The sequence below is a fragment of the Excalfactoria chinensis genome, chromosome 4 (assembly GCF_039878825.1).
Source record: "Excalfactoria chinensis isolate bCotChi1 chromosome 4, bCotChi1.hap2, whole genome shotgun sequence".
Lineage (NCBI taxonomy): Eukaryota > Metazoa > Chordata > Aves > Galliformes > Phasianidae > Excalfactoria > Excalfactoria chinensis.
Genome location: NC_092828.1, coordinates 66,656,429 through 66,678,302, shown reverse-complemented (window position 1 = coordinate 66,678,302; position 21,874 = coordinate 66,656,429). Strand labels below are relative to the sequence as shown.

At 38.3% G+C, this 21,874-nt stretch overlaps 1 protein-coding gene across 1 annotated transcript in view; it reads left to right on the top strand.

The window, feature by feature from the left end:
• The window catches only part of GUCY1B1 (guanylate cyclase 1 soluble subunit beta 1), a 33,850-nt gene extending 25,926 nt beyond the window's left edge, over nucleotides 1-7,924 (top strand). The window contains exons 9-14 of the mRNA XM_072336422.1: nucleotides 394-591; nucleotides 1,092-1,329; nucleotides 2,194-2,334; nucleotides 2,930-3,084; nucleotides 3,409-3,535; nucleotides 6,609-7,924. Of these exons, the coding sequence (XP_072192523.1) occupies nucleotides 394-591; nucleotides 1,092-1,329; nucleotides 2,194-2,334; nucleotides 2,930-3,084; nucleotides 3,409-3,535; nucleotides 6,609-6,632 (883 nt within the window). The 3' untranslated portion in view covers nucleotides 6,633-7,924. The remainder of the gene's footprint in view (nucleotides 1-393; nucleotides 592-1,091; nucleotides 1,330-2,193; nucleotides 2,335-2,929; nucleotides 3,085-3,408; nucleotides 3,536-6,608) is intronic.
• The last annotated feature ends 13,950 nt before the right edge of the window (nucleotides 7,925-21,874 follow it).

Below are 21,874 nucleotides of genomic sequence, written 5' to 3'. Positions count from 1 at the left end.
CAGCTGAATGCTCACTGAGCCAACATACTAGACTTGCACATTAATCTTGTGTATAAAAGTGATGTAGAGAGTGGATGAAGACAGAAAGATGCTACCTTAACATAATCTAACTTTTATTTGTGCACTGAAGAACGTGCGTTGCATATGTTTATGGAACTCATGAGAATTTTGTATTTAAATGCGAAATCAAGAGCTATGTTTTAACACAAGTGAACTCCAAGGACTTTGTGGAAGGAATATTTTATGCAGCTCATCAGATTTTTAGAAGCACTTTTTTCTTTTTCCTCCTATTTCGCATTCTCTGCTCTTCATCTGAGGTTTAATTGCTTCTTTGGCAAGCTTAATTATAACCCTGTCTGCCTATTCGTGTCTGTCTATTTCTTCACATTGCAGTGTTATGAACTTGGATGATTTAACCAGAAGAGGGTTATATCTGAGCGATATTCCATTGCATGATGCTACCCGTGATCTGGTTCTTTTGGGAGAGCAGTTCAGAGAGGAATATAAACTGACTCAAGAGCTTGAGATCCTCACTGACAGGCTGCAGCACACACTGCGTGCACTCGAAGATGAAAAGAAGAAGACAGACACGTAAGATACAAATCCTGATTTTTGAGCTGAAACAGTCACAGCAATATATTATTTATAGGTACCTTCTTCATAAAATAAAAGAATCTTGGAAGAACATAAAAAATATTCAATGCCAGTAATTTTGAAGTCAAGAAAGAACCTTTCACTTCAGTTCCTTAAAGGGCTTTATTCTTAATTTAGATTGTCATATGTCATCTGCTGCGTAGGCTGCCGCCTACATTAAAATAGGTGTTTTGATGGCTCCTTCCCTTATAAGTACACTAGAGCAGTGAACCGGCAATCCTTTTTACTTTTATAATTAACCTAAAATAGTTTTGCAAACTTTCTTACCTGCCATCTACTTAATAGATATGGCAGAAATGCTGAAGCAGTAAGCAAAAATGATCCAAGACACTATTAACAGATCTTGTTAGAAGAATTAATAATATGTCTATGTTACGTAAAGACCTTACTCAAAATTCTTTCTATTTTGCCTGTGCCTTTCTGTCTGACTAATTTAGATTACTGTACTCCGTTCTACCGCCATCGGTGGCAAATGAGCTGAGACACAAGCGTCCTGTTCCAGCTAAGCGATACGACAATGTCACCATTCTCTTCAGTGGCATTGTTGGATTCAATGCCTTCTGTAGCAAGCATGCCTCTGGAGAGGGAGCTATGAAGATTGTTAATCTTTTAAATGATCTTTACACGAGATTTGATATTCTAACTGATTCACGAAGGAATCCATTTGTTTACAAGGTAAAAAGTAGATTTTCAAGTAATTTAACCAGTGATTTTTTTAATAATTTACTGTCATGTTGCTCTTTTTTCATCCTTTGGAATGTAGGCTTTTACCAGACTTTGAACTGCATTGCCTGATACTACTTAGCTGAAGATGAGTATGCTGTTTAGCTCTGTGTGAAAGAACTCTAAAGTGCATAGTTTTTTGCAGTGTTTGTGCATAGTCACTTGTTAGTTGATGAATGTTGATGGAGACCAAACAGTGGATGTGAGCACAGTGAGGTGGTGGGTGGTGCTTTTTGGCAGTGGTGACAACAGTGAAGGGTCACCTCTGCTGGGCAAGATTTTTATGATTGTGGCATACGGGCTCTTGTTCATTGCTGGAGAAAAATGCACAGTTCATGGTAGTGCTTATGTTGAAAAATAGTGTTTGGTAGCTGAGAATTTACTCTTAATAGATAGTGTTATTGTGCTCTTTGTTTCTGTTCTAGTTTCCATGTTAATAAATACGAGGCATTACTTTTTGAGCATGTACTTGTGTCTTTGTATGTATAAAATCCATTGCTAGTTTTTAGTCTAAATTAAATTTATGTCCTGTACCAGATAAATCAAGGGTGAGTGAGAATAAACATGGCTTTCAGTTTCTATACAAATTCTAGAATACACCAGAAAAAAGGCTGAAGTTCACCTAATCGTTGTCTTTATGTTGTTGGAATATTATGAATTTTTATCAATAACAAGCAAATATTTTTGGAATTAAGATGTTATTAAAGTAAGTGTTGGGAAAACATTTGAAAGAACAGCCTTTGAAGGAAGTGCTGCGTTCTTTTTCTTGTACTCTGAAATCCATGAAAATAAACGGAACAATATGTATCTTGCTAGGTGGAAACAGTTGGGGACAAGTATATGACTGTGAGTGGTCTTCCAGAGCCTTGCATTCATCATGCGCGATCTATCTGCCACCTAGCATTGGATATGATGGAAATAGCAGGCCAAGTTCAAGTAGATGGGGAGCCTGTACAGGTTAGTAAATGTGTGGGCTTGAATGAAGAGCCCATTTTTTTATGAGATTATAGAGTTTTGAAATATGATAATACTAAAATCCCTCTCCATGAAAACTATTATTTTGAGATAGATCTCTATAAATGATGTGAAGAATCTCCTTTAGATGTGGTATTGGCAGTTCCCCAGACCCTCAAAGGCAGTTGCATAACTATTAAAATAATTAGATCCTCATCATGTATGTTTGTTTTCTGAACTTTTTGAATCTATTCAACAAATTTGCATTATGCATCAGTACAATTAGTTGAGTCTTCTTCATCTCAATGAATAGAACAGTGGTATTCCCTCACTGACATTTTCAGCCAAGCTCGTGATCCCATCATGGGAAAATATTGCATTAAATAGAAAAGTACATTTCCATAGGTAGTTATGGCAGTGATTCCAAAAACAGAACAAAAAAACCCACTGAGAACAACAACAAAAAAACATGATACAAAATGCAAAGCACTGGAAATGAAACTAGTAAACAGAAACTGCATAATACCTGTATTTAGTTGGAAGCATGAGATTAACTACATTTATTTTGAATACTGAAGCTGATTTTTTCTCTCTAAAGATAACAATAGGAATCCATACCGGTGAGGTAGTCACAGGTGTCATAGGCCAAAGGATGCCACGTTACTGCCTGTTTGGCAATACTGTCAATTTAACAAGCAGGACAGAAACTACTGGAGAAAAGGGAAAGATCAATGTCTCTGAGTATACGTACAGGTGGGTGATTCACTATTTTAACTGGTGTTGAGACTTCAAAAGAAATCACTTTTTCAGTGTAAAATCAATGTGCCTTTGGAACTGATAGTGATGAGGCATTGTTAACGCAACGAAAGTTAAGTGCATGAGTTCTGATGAAACCGTATGGCAGACTGTATTATGATGCTTGTTGTATTATGATGATTGTTGGTTTGTAAATATAAAAATGATCTAGAGATAGACTTGATGCTTTTATTAACTTGCTCACATATGTGCATGCTTAATATTTTAAGTTGTGTATGGTTTGCATGTGTGCACTTACATTTTTCCTTTTTCTATTTTCAGGTGTCTTATGACACCAGAAAATTCAGATCCTCAGTTCCACCTGGAATACAGGGGTCCAGTTTCTATGAAGGGTAAAAAAGAACCAATGCAGGTTTGGTTTTTGTCCCGAAAGAGTACAGAGACAGAGGTATGACTAACCAAAGTGTATTTTTCTTTTGAACAAGTTATACATTTGACAAATTTAATCTAAACCACTGAGATCCATTTTCATTTGCAAACAAAATGTTCCCTGAAAGAAATGAATGGTTTTCTACTACACTTCTGTTAATGCATTTCTATCTCGACAGCAGATTGAAATCCTTGAATATTTGTCTGTGGCGTTTGTGCAGTCCCCAAAGGAATATTTTAAGAGGTCCTTGAGGGAATGCCAGTGTTTAAATACAAATATCTCTTTACATACAGATTTCTCCACTGTTCTAGATTTTGCAATACAAAGGCCATAATATAATGTTTAACCGATGTCTGGTTATCAGCACTTGGAAATTTACCATTTCTGTGAGTGAATAAAAGTGCCTTCAGATATTTAGGCAGCAATCCAACAAATACACACTGGCAGGTTTGCACCTGATGTATGGGGTGCTCTGTTAACCTCAGATGGATCTTCTTGCTCAGAAATTGTTGTGTGGTAAAGGTCTTACTTCAGAAATACACAGAATAAAAAATATATCTTCTGAATGACATATGGAACTAAATCTTGTTGTCAGAATGACAGTAGGGTAAAGCTCTTCAAACACTAAGTGGTCTTGTAGCTTATGTGACAATTTCAGAAGTTTGCACACGTAGTAACCAGAATCTTATTGAAAGCCAATGAGATTTAGACTCAGAAATGGACTATGAGGTTTTACATTTAATCACGTTGCTTTGTGCCAGCCTAGCAGGTGTATACATTCCACCTACTGCAAATGGAGAAAAAAAGTGTGAAAGTAATATGCACAGCTTGAATTCTGTCCAAAGGTAATACAAAAAGTTTTAAGCTAATGTATTTAATCTAAGAAACACCTGACTAGAATAATGTAAGTCATCAGTTCCTTCTCTGAACATACACATCGCAGGGACTTAATTGCACTTCTGAATTCTTGTGTGCTTTGAAAATGAATTTTAGACTGTTAAACCATTATGGCCCTTTAGAAAAGATTTAATACAACTAGTAGCCAAGTGTATGAATATTGACTGTTTAATGGTAACCCTCAATATTAAATCTCACTATTAAACTTCAGGGAACAGCCTGTATTTTAACCCCCCTGGTCTGTATTTTAGTCTATATTAGTTGCGCTAACATTTGGGTGCCACTTTTGATCATACTTTTATGATATTGTTTTATATCAAGGTTAAATGTAACTTCACATGGCTACTATTCTTTCAAATCCATGCTTTTATATGAAATACGTATAAGTGAGCACCTTAGGCTTATTCTTTCTGCATTATAAATGATGTCCTATTATTTGTATCAGGGAGTACTATAATGTTAAATGTAAAGATTCAGAAGAGTATTGAGTCAGGTGCGTTTTTTCCTTAGTTCAGCTTCACATGTGTTTAGGGTTCTAGAAGTTTATGATTTTAAATATTGTAGCTTCTTTTTAGAGAGCTTGTAAAACAGCTGGTTTTGTTTATCATGGCAACAGCCCTGACAGATACTTGCTGTTACTATTGTCTAATAATTCAGCTTTGTAGAGGAGAACATAGGGACAGTAGTAAACATGGTAGAAAAACACTGTCAGTCTGGTTTTCAGGAGTACATAGTAGTCACAGTTTAAGCACACTTGAAAAGTCTCTCTTAATTTTTGTTAGGCTTTTTTTTATATTCCTACACTCAGATGTACATATATTTCTCGTACACTTAACGACTTCTCCCATCACGGGTATCTCTTTTTTGTTGTAATAAGTTCTGGAGAACAGGAGTCTAGAAGGATAAGTTCATGTAGCGTATGACACTGATAACCATTTTTTCAGAGGTGATTTTGAAAACTGAAAGAAGATCATCTTTTATGGTCTTTTCATTCTTTTTCACTCCCTCCACCATTTCATCCATTCACAAACAAAAAGATGCACTAAGGTTTCCTCCTTTAAGATGTTCTGAACTGCTGTTATTTCTGATACTTTATAGACTGCATATAATAGTAGTAATCCAAAAGCAGAAATCATATAAATAACTTTTAATGTTTGATTACCTTATTGTAATTACTTTGCTAAGGTACAGCTTTGGTTTTCTTTTCAGATACTTATTCTATCTGACCTTTCAAACACACGTGCATTCTTATGATTATTATCATTTGCAGTGTGATTAATTTCAGTTGGAGCCATTCATAACAATTAATATGGCATGTTAACATCTGTTATGAATCCGTGTGGTAAATAAATGTCTTGAATGGTCACTTCCTGAAGATATTTCTTAAATCTCTTTGAAGATAGTTCCTCTGATTGTTCTTCTATTGTTTTATATCCCCACCATGTTTAAATCTAGAACTGGTTCGTATCAGTGGTTCTCTCCCTTTGTCTGTTATACCTGAGAGAATGGCAATCATTTGCATCTCTGTTAGCATAACAGATACTGACGCCCAGTGATCAGTATGTGATAGGGGAAGTGGACAAAATGCTTACAACTGGCACAGAGATATAAAACCAGTGCTTAAATTATGCTGTGTCTTCACTGGGCCTGTAGAATATCATCAGGTTGGAGCAACTCAGCATACTTCAGACTGTGTTCCTAAGTTGGCATCTCTATTTTTCCCTCTTAAGAACTCTATTCCATAATACCATTCCAGCAATATTCAGAACTGCATCAGAAATATACATAGAACCAAAGCAACCATGACTTGTCTGCTTGCTTGCATGAAGAGGTTCGCCTGCAACTCTTTTCAGGAGGAACAGATTTGTTGTAAATCATAAAGCATGCAGAGAACCTCAGATGCCTGACTGCGGTTTCTATCTGTCCCCGCTTCCAAATATGTTTCTCTTCTCCCATGTCCCCAAATTACTTATGGGAGCAAGTCAAAATATCTCGAGTAGTTCCATCAGGGAATGTAGGAGTTGTTACATTCCTACGTAGAAAAGAAGTGTGTGTGTGTTACCTATGCTCTGCTCTGTTACTTACTAATACTGGTTGCAAGTTGTCAAACATATTTTGTTACTGCATTGATCCACTATGTTGTTGCTTCAAAGAAAATCCCTTACTTTTCAAATTCTACTTGCATGCATTCAAGGAAACAAAGCAAGATGCATTCTGAGCTGAGGGAAGAAGAAAAGGATCCTGAACAGGGTGCAATACTGTCTCCAAATAGGGAGCCAGGCAGTAAGGATGAGTTATGAATATTACTTTACTTCATATCTCCCATTGTTATGTGCAGTACCATTGTCTTTTGCTCTTGTCCTGAAATGATACTCATCATTTTCTTCCAGGCATGCTTGCTACTTTTTCCATAGTGTTTGGTATTCTCTCTGCTATGGGCATGTATTTCAGACTCTTCTTTTTTTCTTTTTTTTTTTTTTTCCTTTTTTTTTCCTTTTTTTTTTTCTATTTTTTTAAATATTATTTTTGCATGTCAGTCCTGTGGCCCTTCCGATCACCAGTTAGTACTGAATAAAATTCTATAGTATGCATGCCACAACCACTTCAATCTGATGCTTCACATCTTCATCTTCATCGCAGTGGTTGCACAAATCAGTGACTTTTCTGAAAAGACAGGAGGCATTTCAATTTCTTGGCAGAACAAAGAACTTAAAGAACTATTTGTAAAAAGCAGTACATGAAGCATCATTATGGAAACTACTACATAAAACTTGTTAATCAGATTTACTTCTGCTATGACCGTGCTTCCTGTTCATATTGCGAATAACACTTGATGCGCTGTTGATTCCTGTTTAGAAAAAAAATGGTACCTTTTGATGTCATCCAGCATTTTGGCTTTGTAGATGCTGTGTAAACATTTTCTGTATTGAAAGGAGGCAGTTGTTTGTCCAGCGCTGCCATCTGAAGCTTGTGCCAATGTACTTTTACTGAAATGCTTTTCATTTTTCATATATTTTGCATTGATTTATATTAACTACATGAAGTTGTCATGTGAATAATAGATGGCCAGACAATTTTAGGCCATCAGTAGTGCTCTAATTCTTTTCTGATAGAGCCTTCAGATTTGACGGGCGTGCTGCCAGGACATGGTTGTCATGGCTGCATTTTGTTTTGGTCTCTAAATTTCAGAAATGACTTTATTTTTTTCCTTGGGAGAACCTGATTGTATTCTTGGCATCATGGTAATTAAGGGATGTCGTATGCAAACATAGTAAAATAAGATGAGATTGCAGATGCTTCACAGTTTTAACATACAGTGCATTTTTGTGTGAATAATATCCATTCTTATGTCTGTCATTTTCTGAATACTTGCATTATAAATTATAATAGTGCAATTACTTTGTGTATAAAAGTCGTCTATACCTAGTATACATTATCAGCACAGAATATATATGTATAAATGTTTCATGTTAATGTGAGATATTGCAATAAATTATTTTTTCCACTGATTTTTAGAAATTCTGGGGTTTTATTTTCAATGAAAGTTGTGTTTTAGTGTTGCATTTGATACAAAAGAAGCACATTCCCCATTCTGCAATTCTAGGTTTGCATTTAAATGATTCCTTGAGTCCTTGTTTCAGTGTGTCTCCCATGTTCTGATTCCTGGATCACATCCTCAATTTAAAGTGGTGTTCAAAATGTGTGGGGTAATACTCCAAAAACAGTAGAAAAGATCACAGAAATACTTAACAATCAATAATGATTGGGTATCCACTCTGAGCAGGATGTATATTACCAAGCAAAGCTTTAAGAATGGATAATGAAGAGGAAGAGCCGCATACATCCTTTTGCATCAATCACTATGCATCAGAAGCTCATCCTAGCACTCTGAGAGACTGCCCAAGCTCTGCTGTCTGCACAGCAGCTCTTTGTCCTTCATGCTGATCAAGCCTACCAAAACTTTAATGGTGATCCCTGTGATCTGTGACATCTGTGGTTGTATAGAAATAATACAGAACAATATAGGAATATGGTTGTATGGCATAGAAATAGTTGATGCAGAAGACTGTGAAGTCATTGAAATGTTTGTACTACACTTCAAGACGATTTAAGATGACATGCCAGTAACTTAAATAGTGCTCCGAGTTTATCGTTTCTTAATAATTTCAAAGTATTAAAGCTCCTGCTAAGCTACTCTGTAAGATAACCAATTTCTTAAAGCACTAGAAACTAATACATTAAGTTCATATAAGTGCTTTTTATCTCAAGGAAACCAGTATGATTTTGTTATTAAAATTAAATCTTCAGGCAAATCTTTCAGCTCAACGGCTAAAAATAAAATGTGATTAAATGTTTCTCTGTATTTAGTTCTTTCACATATGCTCTCTTGCCTCTTTGATTTAAATACAGGGATCTACTTTCCCAGTAGAACTTCTGTAGTTGAAACTTGAGCCAAAATAATTACCTAAATGTCTTTCAAAGGCATTTATAAATATATCTGGTTTATCTTAGTAGGCTTATCTTAGTCTGAAACGAGAAGAAAAGCAAAAGCAGCACTGAAACTGCAAATTATGGAATGCTTGGCTGCAAATAACCTTCTGGATCAAATACTTTCCTCTGAATTCAGATTCACAAAAGAATTTACCCTTCCATGGTATTACTAACAAAGGTTGGCCTTGCAGAGGACTCCACTACTCCTTAGAGTTAGCGCTGTAATTGACTTGAATAGACTGACTGTTGTTGGTGTTTCTTGGATAATGTAAATACTTTTTATCTATTACAGAGCTTGAAAAACAGCAGGACTCTTACTTACTAGGTTCAATAAGCTCTTAGCAAGCTTAATAAGCACATAGTGTCAGTCTTTAGAGGTTATGTTATAAAGACTCACAACCCAATGAGGTGATCTGATAATATGGCCCTTTTTTATAGACCTTACCCATGTAGAATTCCATTAAAACTTGACTTTTTAAAATTAAAAGTGGCTAGGCCGATATGTCTAATAAAAACTATTGCCCAGAGGAGTTTTAATTCACCCTTCCCTATCTGCTGCTATAGGGCTGCTATTTTTTCAGTTTTGTGAGGGAAATTTCCATTTTTATTCTTCACAAAGGCGTCATTAGCAGCAATGGATTGTGAGCATCTAAAATATCATCCAGCTCTTCACATATCTAAATTTCTACATCTATACCTTTGTCTATATAACACGCACATATAAAGGGCATCCCACAGGAAAGAGCCATGAAGACAAAGGTGTAAAAAAAACCAACAGGTTAAGGGAGATTTTCATGATCTGATTGTGGTGTTTAATGAAGGCTGAAGTACAAAATGTATCTGGCTAGTTACAAGTTCAGGTTTGAAAGACAATCATATGCAGAAGTAGGAAGTAGGAAACAATATGGTAACACTTGATATGAATAAGTGATGGGTGGACCTGATGACCTCAGAGCATTTTCTAATGAATAAAACTTCTGTAAAATCTAAAGCAAATAAATGTGAGTATGCTGCAGCCCAGCTATGCACTGCAGTGTGCACCTGAAACTTTGATTGCCGTTTCAGTAACACTTATCCCCATGGAGCGAGAGCAGGGTCTGAGGCATCCATATCCTGATGGTTTTAATTCAGTATGGTAATACTATATTCAATAGTGTATGTACTATTGCCACAATGTATGAAGTGATTATGGAAGGGGAAGAAAGGGAATGGGAAGGAAAAGGGGAAAAACACTTATAGGATTATAGTAGGGGAATTCTGTCACTGTGTCGGCTTATCATCTCCAAGCAAAGGGATGTTACTGCCTGACAAGAAGGAAGCAAGTAATAAACCAGTAAACAGAGGAGTGCCAATCTAACTGAAAAAGAAAGAAACAAAAGGTTCAATTCACTGATTTATAACTGCATAAAAGACAGGCAACATAAAAGGCTTTTTTTTCTCTATTGTTCTTCAGACCTCTGACCAGCTTTGGGTGACAGTTGTGGAAAACCCTGCAACAACATATGCTGTCTCCACCAAATCAGTCTTTATATTGTCAGGAGGAAAAGGCTAATGTTTGCTTTCATCATAATGGTCATTGGGTCCTTCTGCCAATGTGACTATTTTAGAGATAAAGATAACCAGGAATGTAATAACATATTTAAAATGATTAGTCTGGGATAAAGAAGCTTACCCTCTGTTACAGAGGTTTTGTGCTGCAGACTCTTCTGTGGATACCATATCCTGCAGTCAGATTGACATTCCCTTTATTAATAGTTTCTTTTCAGAAGTAGTTGTGGAGATTTCAACATATGTAAAACACCTAAAGCATCTGGCATTAAACCTGTGCTTTTTACTTTTTATATTGCAGATTGTCAGGGTGATTCTAGCCTCCCAAAATTGATTTTACACTCTGATAAATGTGGTATCCTGTCTAGAGCTTCAGTGACAGACTTGTGATAAAATGACAGAACTCAGCTGAGTGGAGAGAAAAGACTGGAAGGTATTCAGTAGTTTCTCACAGTTGTTAATCATGATCCCAGACTGGTGAACAATTAACTGTGATTCCTAGGCTTACATCAAGACAAAAGCACGATGTTGGAACACACTGCATGAAAAATCGAACCAGCTTCATAAGTCTCAATGAAATACACAATGTACTAAGTGTGAAGAAACACACATCCATTTCTAACAAGGCCTGAACACTGAGTGTAGTATTCTTAGAAAGAAAAGAAAGGTTATGTCCTTTTTTTGTTTTTGCTTTTGTTTTTATTTCAGGTATTTTATGCAAGTCAATGTAATTAATGGCAATTTTCCTATGAAAAGTTCAGGGAAAAAAAAATCATTCTCAACAAAAAGCGTGTATAAAGAGCTTGAAACGTAAGTATCTTTTATTATTCTTTTATTGAGAGAGGGTATAGTGAATCATTCAGAGATGTGACAGCCTGTACATGAAACCAATGCCTTGCTTTCTGTCACATATAGGAGTAATTGTGGGCATTTATGTAATGATTTAGAGGGTTAAACAACATAACCACACAGGACACATGGCTTTTCACAAAGACTTCCTTTCTCTCATCATCCTACCCCTCAGTGTATATACATACCTATACATATAGTTTGTTTAAACTTCTGTGGAGGCTACGTTGCTCCTTTCCTTGCTGCCTCAGCCTGCACCAAGGAGAAGGACAACATTCAATAAGTCTATAATACAAGTACTACTGTAATACAAGTAATACTGTAGTAATCCTGATGAAGTGGGCTCTCAAACTGCCCCCGTGGTCCCTCTTTTCTGGTTAATGTAAAATGTGGAAGCGTCCTTGGGAGCACAGTTACTGAAGGGTCACAGGGAAGGATAAGGGTATGACTAAGAACAGGAGGGGAACACCTGAACTGCAATTGGAATTCAAAAAGAAGGCACTCAGATTACAAACAAACATTGTTTTGTCATCTATAGCTTGTACCATAGATGTGTTCATGCAGCTCAACCAAATGTAAGGTTTGTCGCTCAACTTGTGATGTCAGTATTTTCTTAATCTATAATTAACTCCAAGACACCAAGAAAAAGTCAGCATTTATTCATAAAATGCTGTTCAATGATAGGCTTTTCACTTAGTGCTATTATTGAACATTATTGAACTTCCCACCGTGGTTATCTGTGGGTGAATGTTTCCTTGTATTTTCAGTTGGAAAACACAGCACTACAACTGTAGGCAATCTCCACTGTCTCTTGCATCCCCCAGATGTGTCACGTTCAAACTGTACTTCCTTATCTAAAAACATTTTTCCTGGCACTGAAGCACCTCAGCACTAAGAAACATTGCTTTCTGATAGAGTGCATTGCTCCCTGTGAAAAAGAGCCAAACTGAACCCAACATTTTAAGGAGACTTTGATCTGTTTTGTCCTTTCTGTCCTCACCAGGCTAAAATCTCTTCAATAAACTGTTCAGAAAGAAACAACAAAAAAACGATACTGCCACACTGAGACCAGTTCCAATCACCTCATCCCTGTCTTTTTCTTCCTGGCTAATGGCAGAGCCTGCTCTCTGTCAGAAGACCTCGTAGTTTCTGCTGTGGGGAGCTTAGTAATCCCCACCCCCTGTGCAGTAATGCCAGTAAATCTATACAGAACATTTTCACCCTACCCACAGCTCCTGCTCTGTGCATGATGCCCTTCTAGCCCTTTTCTTTTCCTTTTTTTGCAAAGATTGTCCCACCTCCTTTGACAGAGCTCCATGCTGTTCCCACAGGCCCTGTCACTGTCCCCAGGGGGCAGACCTCAGCACTGTCCTCTGCTCCCTGCGAGGAGCTGCAGCCACCATCAGGCCTGCCCTCAGCCTGCTCTCCTCCAGTCTGAACAAGCTGGGGGCCCTCAGCCACTCTCTCATTTTCTCCCTACAATAGCATCTCTGTTGTTCATCCCACGATTAAGAAAACCCAGATTCTGCCAGTGAGAAAACCCAATTCAGCCTCAGTGCCACATTTGCATCAACTGGGTTCCTTTCAGTGAATATTATTCGCTGCTACTGAAAGGACAGAGAAAACATTGCTGTGCCCTTGATCCTTTAACTGATTTTCCCAGGGTGCTGAATTCACTCTTGCCTGCCTTTGGACTTCCCTTTGCTACTTCAGTGCTGACAACATGAAAAACCAATACTGGGTAATGATTGGAGGATGATACAAACCTAATGGATTTTCTAGTAATGACTTTTCCCTGCGCCCCAGGGAGGCAGTAGACTTCCCTATAGGTCACATCTGATTGACATTATCAGGCTCTGGTCCTCTCAGAAGGGAGCCGCTGATGACAACACTTCCTTTTTTGTGTGACAGAAGTGGTCGTGAAATGAGATCAGGTTGACTAGCCCTAGGGGAGCCCTCCAACCTGGATGGACCTTCATCCACACCTCTTTTTGCCTGTCCATCAGGTTCCAAAATCTTGTATCTTCTGTATAATGATATCAGGGAAGGCAAGGTAGTCAGAGAAGGAAACTGCGTGTCACCCCAGGCAGAAACGTGCTTCCATTCCCTTACATTTCTTAAGTCCCCTCTTTCTACCTGGTGGCTCCTTGTGTAGTGGCTGAGTTGAGTTGCAAGCCCAACAAGGATTTTCTGGGGGGCAGTCAGGCAAAGTTTTGTTCATGAGTTTGTGAATCACCTTATTGTTTCCTAAAATTTAGCAGGAAGAGATTTTTTTTGTTTGTTTATTTTTGGTGATTTTTATTTATTTATTTATTTATTTATTTTTTAAAGGCAGCAACTCAGAACTGGTTGAATTATTAAAGGCTGTAAATATTGAGGAAAAGTAAATCCTAACTTTATCCCAATCCCAGCAAAAGCAGCGTTAGTGGTCTCAAACAAGTCAACCTGAAACAGCAGCAATCCCAGGGTGCAAATAGAGCTGGCTGAAGAAGAAATGAGTTTGTCTAGTATTTTTTTTTAATCTAACTCTGTAGGAAAAGGTGTGATGAACCAGGTAGTTTGACTCTATCATATTTTAATATTTATTATCTGTTTGTTTGCAACTGGGAGATAAAACATTCCCAGGAAGGAGGAGCTCATTGGCTAGAGCTGTGTTTGGTTCTGAGTCATTTGGCGCAAAAAGCCATTTGCTTTTATCCTTGACCAGGAAAGAGGATGAGGAAAGCAGATCCAAACTGGATAGAGTTGCCCCCTGCTTAAGGAAAAAAACATCTGAAAGAACAAGGGCAAGGGTTTGGTCAGCTTTCTTCTCTGATTGCAGAGGGGTCTCTTGTAGGTTAGTTCAGGGGAAGGCCCAGATAAAACAAAACGAAACAAAACAAAACAAAACCTCTTCTCTAATAGAAATTTTGCTCTGAAAATAGCTTATGAATTATGACATAAGGGACAGTGAAGCCCTGTGTGAAGACTAAGAAGGTGCTACATATTAATGCCTAGTTTAATGCTGGTAAAGTTAGATGCGTAACTAGCAGTCAGTCAGTGCTCTGCACTGCATATGGTAATCCTGCATACAATATGAAGAATTAATATCTCACTAAACAGCCATTTGTATACCATACAATTTTTCATGTAGCCTAAGTATCTAACATGAGAAACATGGAAGCACTCCATATGTCAGAGGTAATGAAAGTACTGCTTAGAAGTGAACTGATTGTTTTCAGTAGCTTGTAAAGCATTCTTTTGACACACCAATGTATAAGAGCAAGCTGTAGTGCTACTTTTGTCAGTAGAGCACATTAACAAAAGAAAGCCTCAGAAGTGTTTGAAAAAGAATGTCAGGCACTCCAGGACATTGTTGTGTTCATTCTCAAGAAGAATAGCTTCTCCCTGTGGTATGTTCTTAAAACAGAATCTAGTAAGGCAGGTCTGGGCTCCATGTAACCAAGGCTGTGATTACCAGCAGCAAGGGCTGACTTCTGATTTCAGGATATTGCCTTGAGCAATTGCCTAGCAATGCTCTGATGTTTGAAGGCCTGTTTTTCCTCACTTGCAAAGATGAATCAGATGGCTAATATTATCTTTGTTAGAAGAAGAAAAGATAACTCCAACAGGGTAAATAATTAGGATAACAGAAATAACTCCTAACCTGTGAAGAAAATGTTTTATTTTGCACTCCAGAGGAGCAACAGGGTCCATCTCTTTCCTCATCTTCTGGTAATTTGAATCCCAATTTAGGATCTCTATCAGAATGGCTGAGTTGAGACTTGTAAACAGAAAAGGTAGTATGGCATAGTTTGATTTCTTTAGAATCATAGAATCCTTAGAACTGGAAGAGACCTTTAAAGAGCATCTAGTCCAACTCCCCTGCAATGAACAGGGACATGCACAGCTAGATGAGGTTGCCCAGGGCCTGATCCAGCCTCACCTTGAAAGTCTCCATGGCTGGGGCATCCGCCACATCTATGGACAACCTGTTCCAGTGCCTCACCATCCTCACTGTAAAAGGCTTTTTCCTTATATCTAACCTAAACCTATGATCTTTAAGATTGAAACCATTTCCCTTTGTTCTGTCACCACAGACACTACTAAAGGGTCTGTCCTGTTTCCTGTAGCTCCCCTTTAGATACTGAAAGGCTGCATCAGGTTACCTCACACTCTTATCTCTTCCAGGCTGAAGAGCACCAGCTCTTTCAGTTTGTCCTCATAGGAGAGGTGTTCCATCCCATAGATATTTTTGTGACCATCCTCTGGATGCACTCAAACAGGTCTGTGTCTCTTTTGTACTGAGGACTCCATATCTGCTCGTTGTAATTCGGGTGAGACCTCACCAGTGCAGAGTAGAAAGACAGGATTGCCTCCCTGGACCTGCTGGGCACATTTCTTTTGATATAGCCCAGGATACAGTTGGCTTTCTGGGCTGTGAGGACATGTTGCTGGCTTGCATCCAGCTTCCTATCCTCCAGCACACAGGGTCTTTCTCAGCAGGGCCGTACTCTATCCTGTCATCCTACAGTTTGTATTGGTAGTTCATGTTGCCTAGACCCAGATGCAAGACTTTGCATTTGGATTTGTTGAACTTCGTGATGTTCATCTGGACCCACTATTCAAGCTTGTCTGGACCCCTGTGGATGGCATCCTGTCCCTCTGGTGTGTAGACCATACCCTACAGTTTGGTGTCTAAACACTTGACTAAACTAAACACTTCTCATGCTTGCCTGTTGACCCCCTCTATTCATTTTTTTTTCCATCAGAACTTGCATAATGTCCATACTGCCTTTTTTAATTCACTTCTTAAAAATTTGGGCCAGGGAACACAGATTTATAGTACAAATTGAACTTACTGACTAAGCATTTTCCAGAAATGCTTCTGGGACTTTTTTCCTGACAGGTAGCTAAAATCTGTTGCACTGGGACTTATGGTGAGAGAAAACTATTGAAAAGCTAACAGTCAAAATTACTTATGTTTGTGAAAATACTGAGTAGTTACAAATTGTTCTGCAACAATAATTGTTCTGCAGCATACAGACTGCAAAATCTAATGTCAATAGCAGTTGGAAGAACATGCATTCCGCAGATACTGAACTATCCTCCAAAGCAAGAATATGAAAACAATTGATGTTTTGCTTGGTCACTGGAATGAAAGATAAGTTTTGTTATACGGGAAAATATTCAGAAACATTTGCTTCCTTCAGCACACTGTCAAAGTACAGAGTTACATACATCAATTTCTGTTTATCATTTTATAAGGCTGAAAAGATGGTATGTCTGGACCAAAGGGCTAGTTTAATGATTAGACTTATATCTCTATGAGAGGCTTAACCTTAACTTTCACGTGAACCATGTTTCCTAGGAAAATGGCCCCTGAACCATGCTGCGTACTGGTAGAAGGACACTCCATCCTTATAGTTAAAGCTGTTCTGTATCCCATGAGGTACTGATGGAAACAGAGGACAAAAGACTAGATTGGATACCTCTTCTTTGGGTACCTGCCACATCAGAGGCACCTTGGTTCTTGTGAATGCTCACTCCTGAGCCTCTTGTCCCAGTTCTGTGCCCAAGAAACACTCTCCCAGCATCCACCCTCTGAAACCGGGCATTAAATACGCTTTTCAGCTGCAATTAACAAATGCCTTGGGGACAATCAGATTGCTTCTTTTGCTTTGTTTTTACTTAGTTGTGAATTCCCTTCTTACCCTGCCTGATCTCATCACACCCAAAAAGACCACAAACCTTTCCACTCCTTGTGGTTGGTGTTCAGGTCATTTAATACCATCAATATTCGTGTCATTTGAAACATGCATCTTGTGGTCCCTTACATTTTAGTTTAGGAAAACACTAAACAGTTGTTTTATCTATGATGGATGAGTTGATGCTTTGCATTGTAGCAGTTACCTTGTGTAAAAGGATGCAGCATAACTGAGTATTTCAGATGAATGTCAAATATTCCATATTCCACATAAGAACTTATTAAAATGCCATTAATCCTTGTTAACTTCTTTGGTAAGGATTCTGTAACAATATTCTTATTTAACAGCTCCAGTTCAAAATGAGATAACTTTTCCCAAGCAGCACAAAGTATTCTTGTTACTGCTTTTACAAGGAGCTTATCTTAGAACTCTTCAAAGGAAAATGCATTGGATGCAACTTACTAGTTACAAAGTAGATCATACTTTAAGAAAGAGGCGTTTGTTTTAATTGCTTGAAGAGAAGATTTATAATTCAAAGGCATAGTACCACAATTTTCTAATCACATCCCTCTCCAAAAGAACAAACTCCTGCGAAAAATAATAAAAAGCAGCCTTCTTTTGGCTGCTGTGCAATTTGGGTTAACTCTATCACCAAATGAAGCGGTGCAAAAAGATTTATTAGCAATTAAATTCTGAGATGGAAATTGCTTAGAGCAGTGGGAAGAGATTTGCTGCTTTCTGAGCATTAAGTCTCATTTAGATAGTGTAGAGGAAATGCTAAATCATGGCTTGAATCAGTGACTGAGCACCTGGTGGAAAGGCAGGGCCAACTCAGGGGAACTCAGGTGCATGCAATCCCAGGCCTCATTTAAGGGTTGGCAGTGAAGACAAGGGCACATTGCTGATCTGTGTGTACTTTGGGCCTTCTGAAGGTAAGCAGCTTTTTTCCTTTATTTTTGTGCTCATGGCTTTTGAATTTGATCAAGTGCTTACTTGCTACAGCCTAAGGCTTTGCTACTCTGCTGTGCTTTCCATCATGTTATAAAGTCCTTTTGTTGTCTGGGCACTTTTGTGCTCAGCAGCTATGTCTGTTCTGAGGCATAGTGTGGCTTTGTGAGTGGAAGAGGACCTCACCAAAGGGTATGTGAGGTGTTGAGTTTCTGGTTCTTGCAGAGGATTTTCTCCATTGACATCTGAGCTTTCTTAGCATGCAGGAGTAAATGAATAATATGAAAGCAGATGAAGGTAGGCAGTGACTAAGGTGATATCCAAAAACACTTTAGCACTTTGAATCTGGTGCTTCTTGTTGAGAGACAAGACAGATGCCTTACAGTTTTCAAAGGGTGCAGGACCTTTTGTGTGTCCACAACTTTTGACGTACTTGAGAAAATAAGTCACAGAAACACAAAATATCTGGAGTTGAAAGTGGTAACTTCATGCAGTCGGTGATTGCCCAGCCGTCTGATTTGTCCAGATTTCTCTGTCAGGACTTCCTTCCCTCAAGGGGGCCAACAGCTTCTCCTAAATTAGTATCGTCTTTAATCTTACTTAGTATGCATTTATGTCTTGCATTTATAAGGTGTTGGAGAGATCTGGCCCCAAAATGAAGCACCAGGTGTCCCTGCTAGTGACTGGCTACCAGCTTGATGTAATTCCATTTACCATAAATATGTTCCTGTACTGCATGATGCCACTTTATTTCCCTCAGGTTTGTTTTTGTATTTATTTTCTGAATTGTAGAAGTCTCTCCATTGTTTGCTCAACTTTCTTGTTTTAACAGTGAACAGGTGCTTACAATTAGTCTTAAAGTAGACATTTCGAGATGCTTCTTTAGTCAAATAGTTTTGTTTTCTTGTATCTGGCTTGTTTCATGTGGGGCACTGTTTACTGCTTTATTCATACATTTCTCAGAGGTTTGAACCAAAATAGCTGAAGAAATTTAGTCAGACTGCAAGCAAGAATCAAGGTGCAGTGAAACCCTTCAGGATTAAATCATGCACAGTCTGAACTGTGCATTCGTGTGGACATGACTTGAAGTTGTTTAGTATTTTTAGGGTGGAAAATTTCCACTGAGCTTACTGAACTTTGGATCAAGTCTTTAACAATTTTTAAGGCTTGAAAAATAAGGGTTCATTAAAGGTTACAAACACAGCAGACCAAGTGGCCAACAGGCAAATCTTGCAGAGTACATTCTCATAGCCAGAAGTAGTAGTAGTAGGCTGTCTAAATATGTTTTCTTTGGCAGTTGGTACACAAAAAACTTGTTTTAGTGAATGCTTTTTGCGTGCTTTAAGGCACATAGGCAACCCTGAGAAGCCTATGTAATTCACAGCTTGTGTATGTAAGTCTTTGTTTGTGTAACTGATCCTAACTTTTTACCCCTGGTTAGCTCACCATTTAAAATGAAGCCTTTAAAGATGTGGTGGGTACTCTAGTTATAATAATCAGCAAGTGTATAATCATCAGTCCTGCCTCGAACACTTACTTTCTAAGCCTTCAATGAGAGAACTATGCAATGCTTACTTTGAGACCTACGAGGAATGTAGTGTATGTAAATCCAGGTGTTCATGACTTCAAACAACTGGCTAGATTGAAAGTGCCTAGGAAAGTGTAATGGTGATTGTTAACTTTTGCTTATTTTGACAAAGTGAGCTAAAAATCTCTTCCATGAAAGACCCTGAAGTGCACTAAAAATATGTGGAATTTTCTAAGGCTCAGGGTCACTTCTTTGAAAGGAAGCTCTATGCTTAGCAGTGCAAAAGTAAGCACACATTTGATCAGGCTTAGTGTAGCAAATTGATAATATTTTTCTAGAGGCAAAAGGGCTTCAGTGTTTAAGACCACAAAGATCCACATGTGGATTTCTTTATCCTCTAAAGTCTGTTTAAAAAGCTTCTAATCCTGAAAGAAGCTTTAAATGTTGCTGTGACTCTCTCTGTCCTCAGAAAGGGGTGGGTAAGGAACCCCTGCTCATACGTTAGTGGTTTATATAGTGGGAATGGCTGCTATGCAGGACTTCAGAGGTAGCTGCCCTTTGTTATGTGGTGATTTTGCTCATAGTAAGGAGTTAGCTGAGGTGAGCCTGTGGTGGATGGAGACACACACAGAGCAGGATAATTGACAGGAACAGGGTGATCAGAAGCAACATTAGCAAGCTGTAGTGCTTGTCCTATAGTTACAGCAGTATCCTGTTTGGAGTTTTATCAACCTTTTCATGTTTCAACACTGCAAAGTAACTCCTACAGTATGCGCTTAAGGATATTTCCTGTATCATGAGGTTTAACAGACACATTAGCTGTTAGCTTGAGGATGCATTTAACTTGGGATACAGTTACAGTAACTAGCTGTACAGGAGCTGCTCCAAAAGTAACGCCTCCTATTTTGATCACATCAACTCATGACATTGGAGGAGTATGGCGGTGGTATTGTAGTAGAGGTTGAAGCTTCCCACTAACATCCTACTACATGCTGTTGACATGTGATAGAGGGCAGCAGAGGGACAGTCTGACAAAATGGCATCTAACATGGAAGGATGTAGGAAGTGAAATGTGGGGAGCACTGTTATCAGCTCAGAATTGGTGAAGATTGAGGATATTCTTCTTTGCCCTTAACTAGCAGTAGATCAGTTTGCTTGTGAAGCTCCTTAAGAGATCCACTGCTTAGCTTATTTTAATGCAAAGTGGAATCAAATATATTTTTTGTTTGTTTACCTCAGAAATCAATCTAAGCATTGTACTGCATAGACAGTGCCACTCAGTTCAGGCTGGGTAATATCTGATTCATCCGCAACTCCTTAGAAACATTTCTCAAGCTCATACATCATTATGAGAGAGAAATAAACTGATTCAAGTTACACTGAGAAATTCCATATCAGATGCTGAGAAACTAACTCCATGGTTCTGAGCAGGAGAAACCTACAGTAAGTAGTAACCTACATCTGCTGGTTAGGCTGCAGTGAACTAATCTATTGTGTAAAATTCTGCTCCAAAACCTGACCATTCTGTGCTCAGTTTGTCTGCCAAATAAGCAAGAACCAAGCCCAGCTGCTGGGCTCTTTTGCCCAAATCACGCCTTTTCTCCTTGCATAAATCCTTACTTCTCTGTCACTCCTTTAGAGATGTCTTTTGTGAGAGATGGAGAGGTCAGCTTGACCTCACTGAATGTCAACTTGCTGATAATGAGGCTCTGGAAAGGAGACAAAAGGTCTGATTAAATGGGTGTTTTGTACCTAGGCATAAGATAAACTCTCTGCTGATTATGAAGACTTGTTATGGAATTTTCTTGCTTTCCAGCCCATTTATTGTTAGTGGAAATGTACTGAATGCGTAAGTTAGAATATAAAAGGTCTTACTTAGAAGAATAAGCGGAGGTACTCTTCATTATCATCACAGCAATAAAGACACCTTCCTGGCATGAGAATCCTGTGTCCTGTTGCTGACTTGAAACAGACTGATACACACATTGCCACAGTAGTCTTGTGAATGTAGTTAAAAAACGAAAAGGAAATAAGCCAATGAAACTATTCAGAAGATGTGATGCAAGTCTCAAAACATTTCCAGCCTCCCCCCAGACATACTTTCATTACAGGTTCTCTGTCTGTTAGATTATACAGCTTTCTTCCTTGTACTTTGATACTCTGGTCTGCTGCCTAAGAGTGTAAAAATGAATATTGTGCACCAGGAAACATAGCAGTAATCCAGAGAGATAAAATTCAGAGCAACAAAACACAGGCAGTGTGATTCAGCATTAAAGCCACAAGATTCTTAGACTTTTTTTTTTTTTTTTTTTTCCCAGTAGGATTTAAATCAGCCTTTCATATATTTTATCCATTTAACCTTGAAATTATGTTGCCATCCTGAAGTTTTATTGCCTCCAGCCATGATAA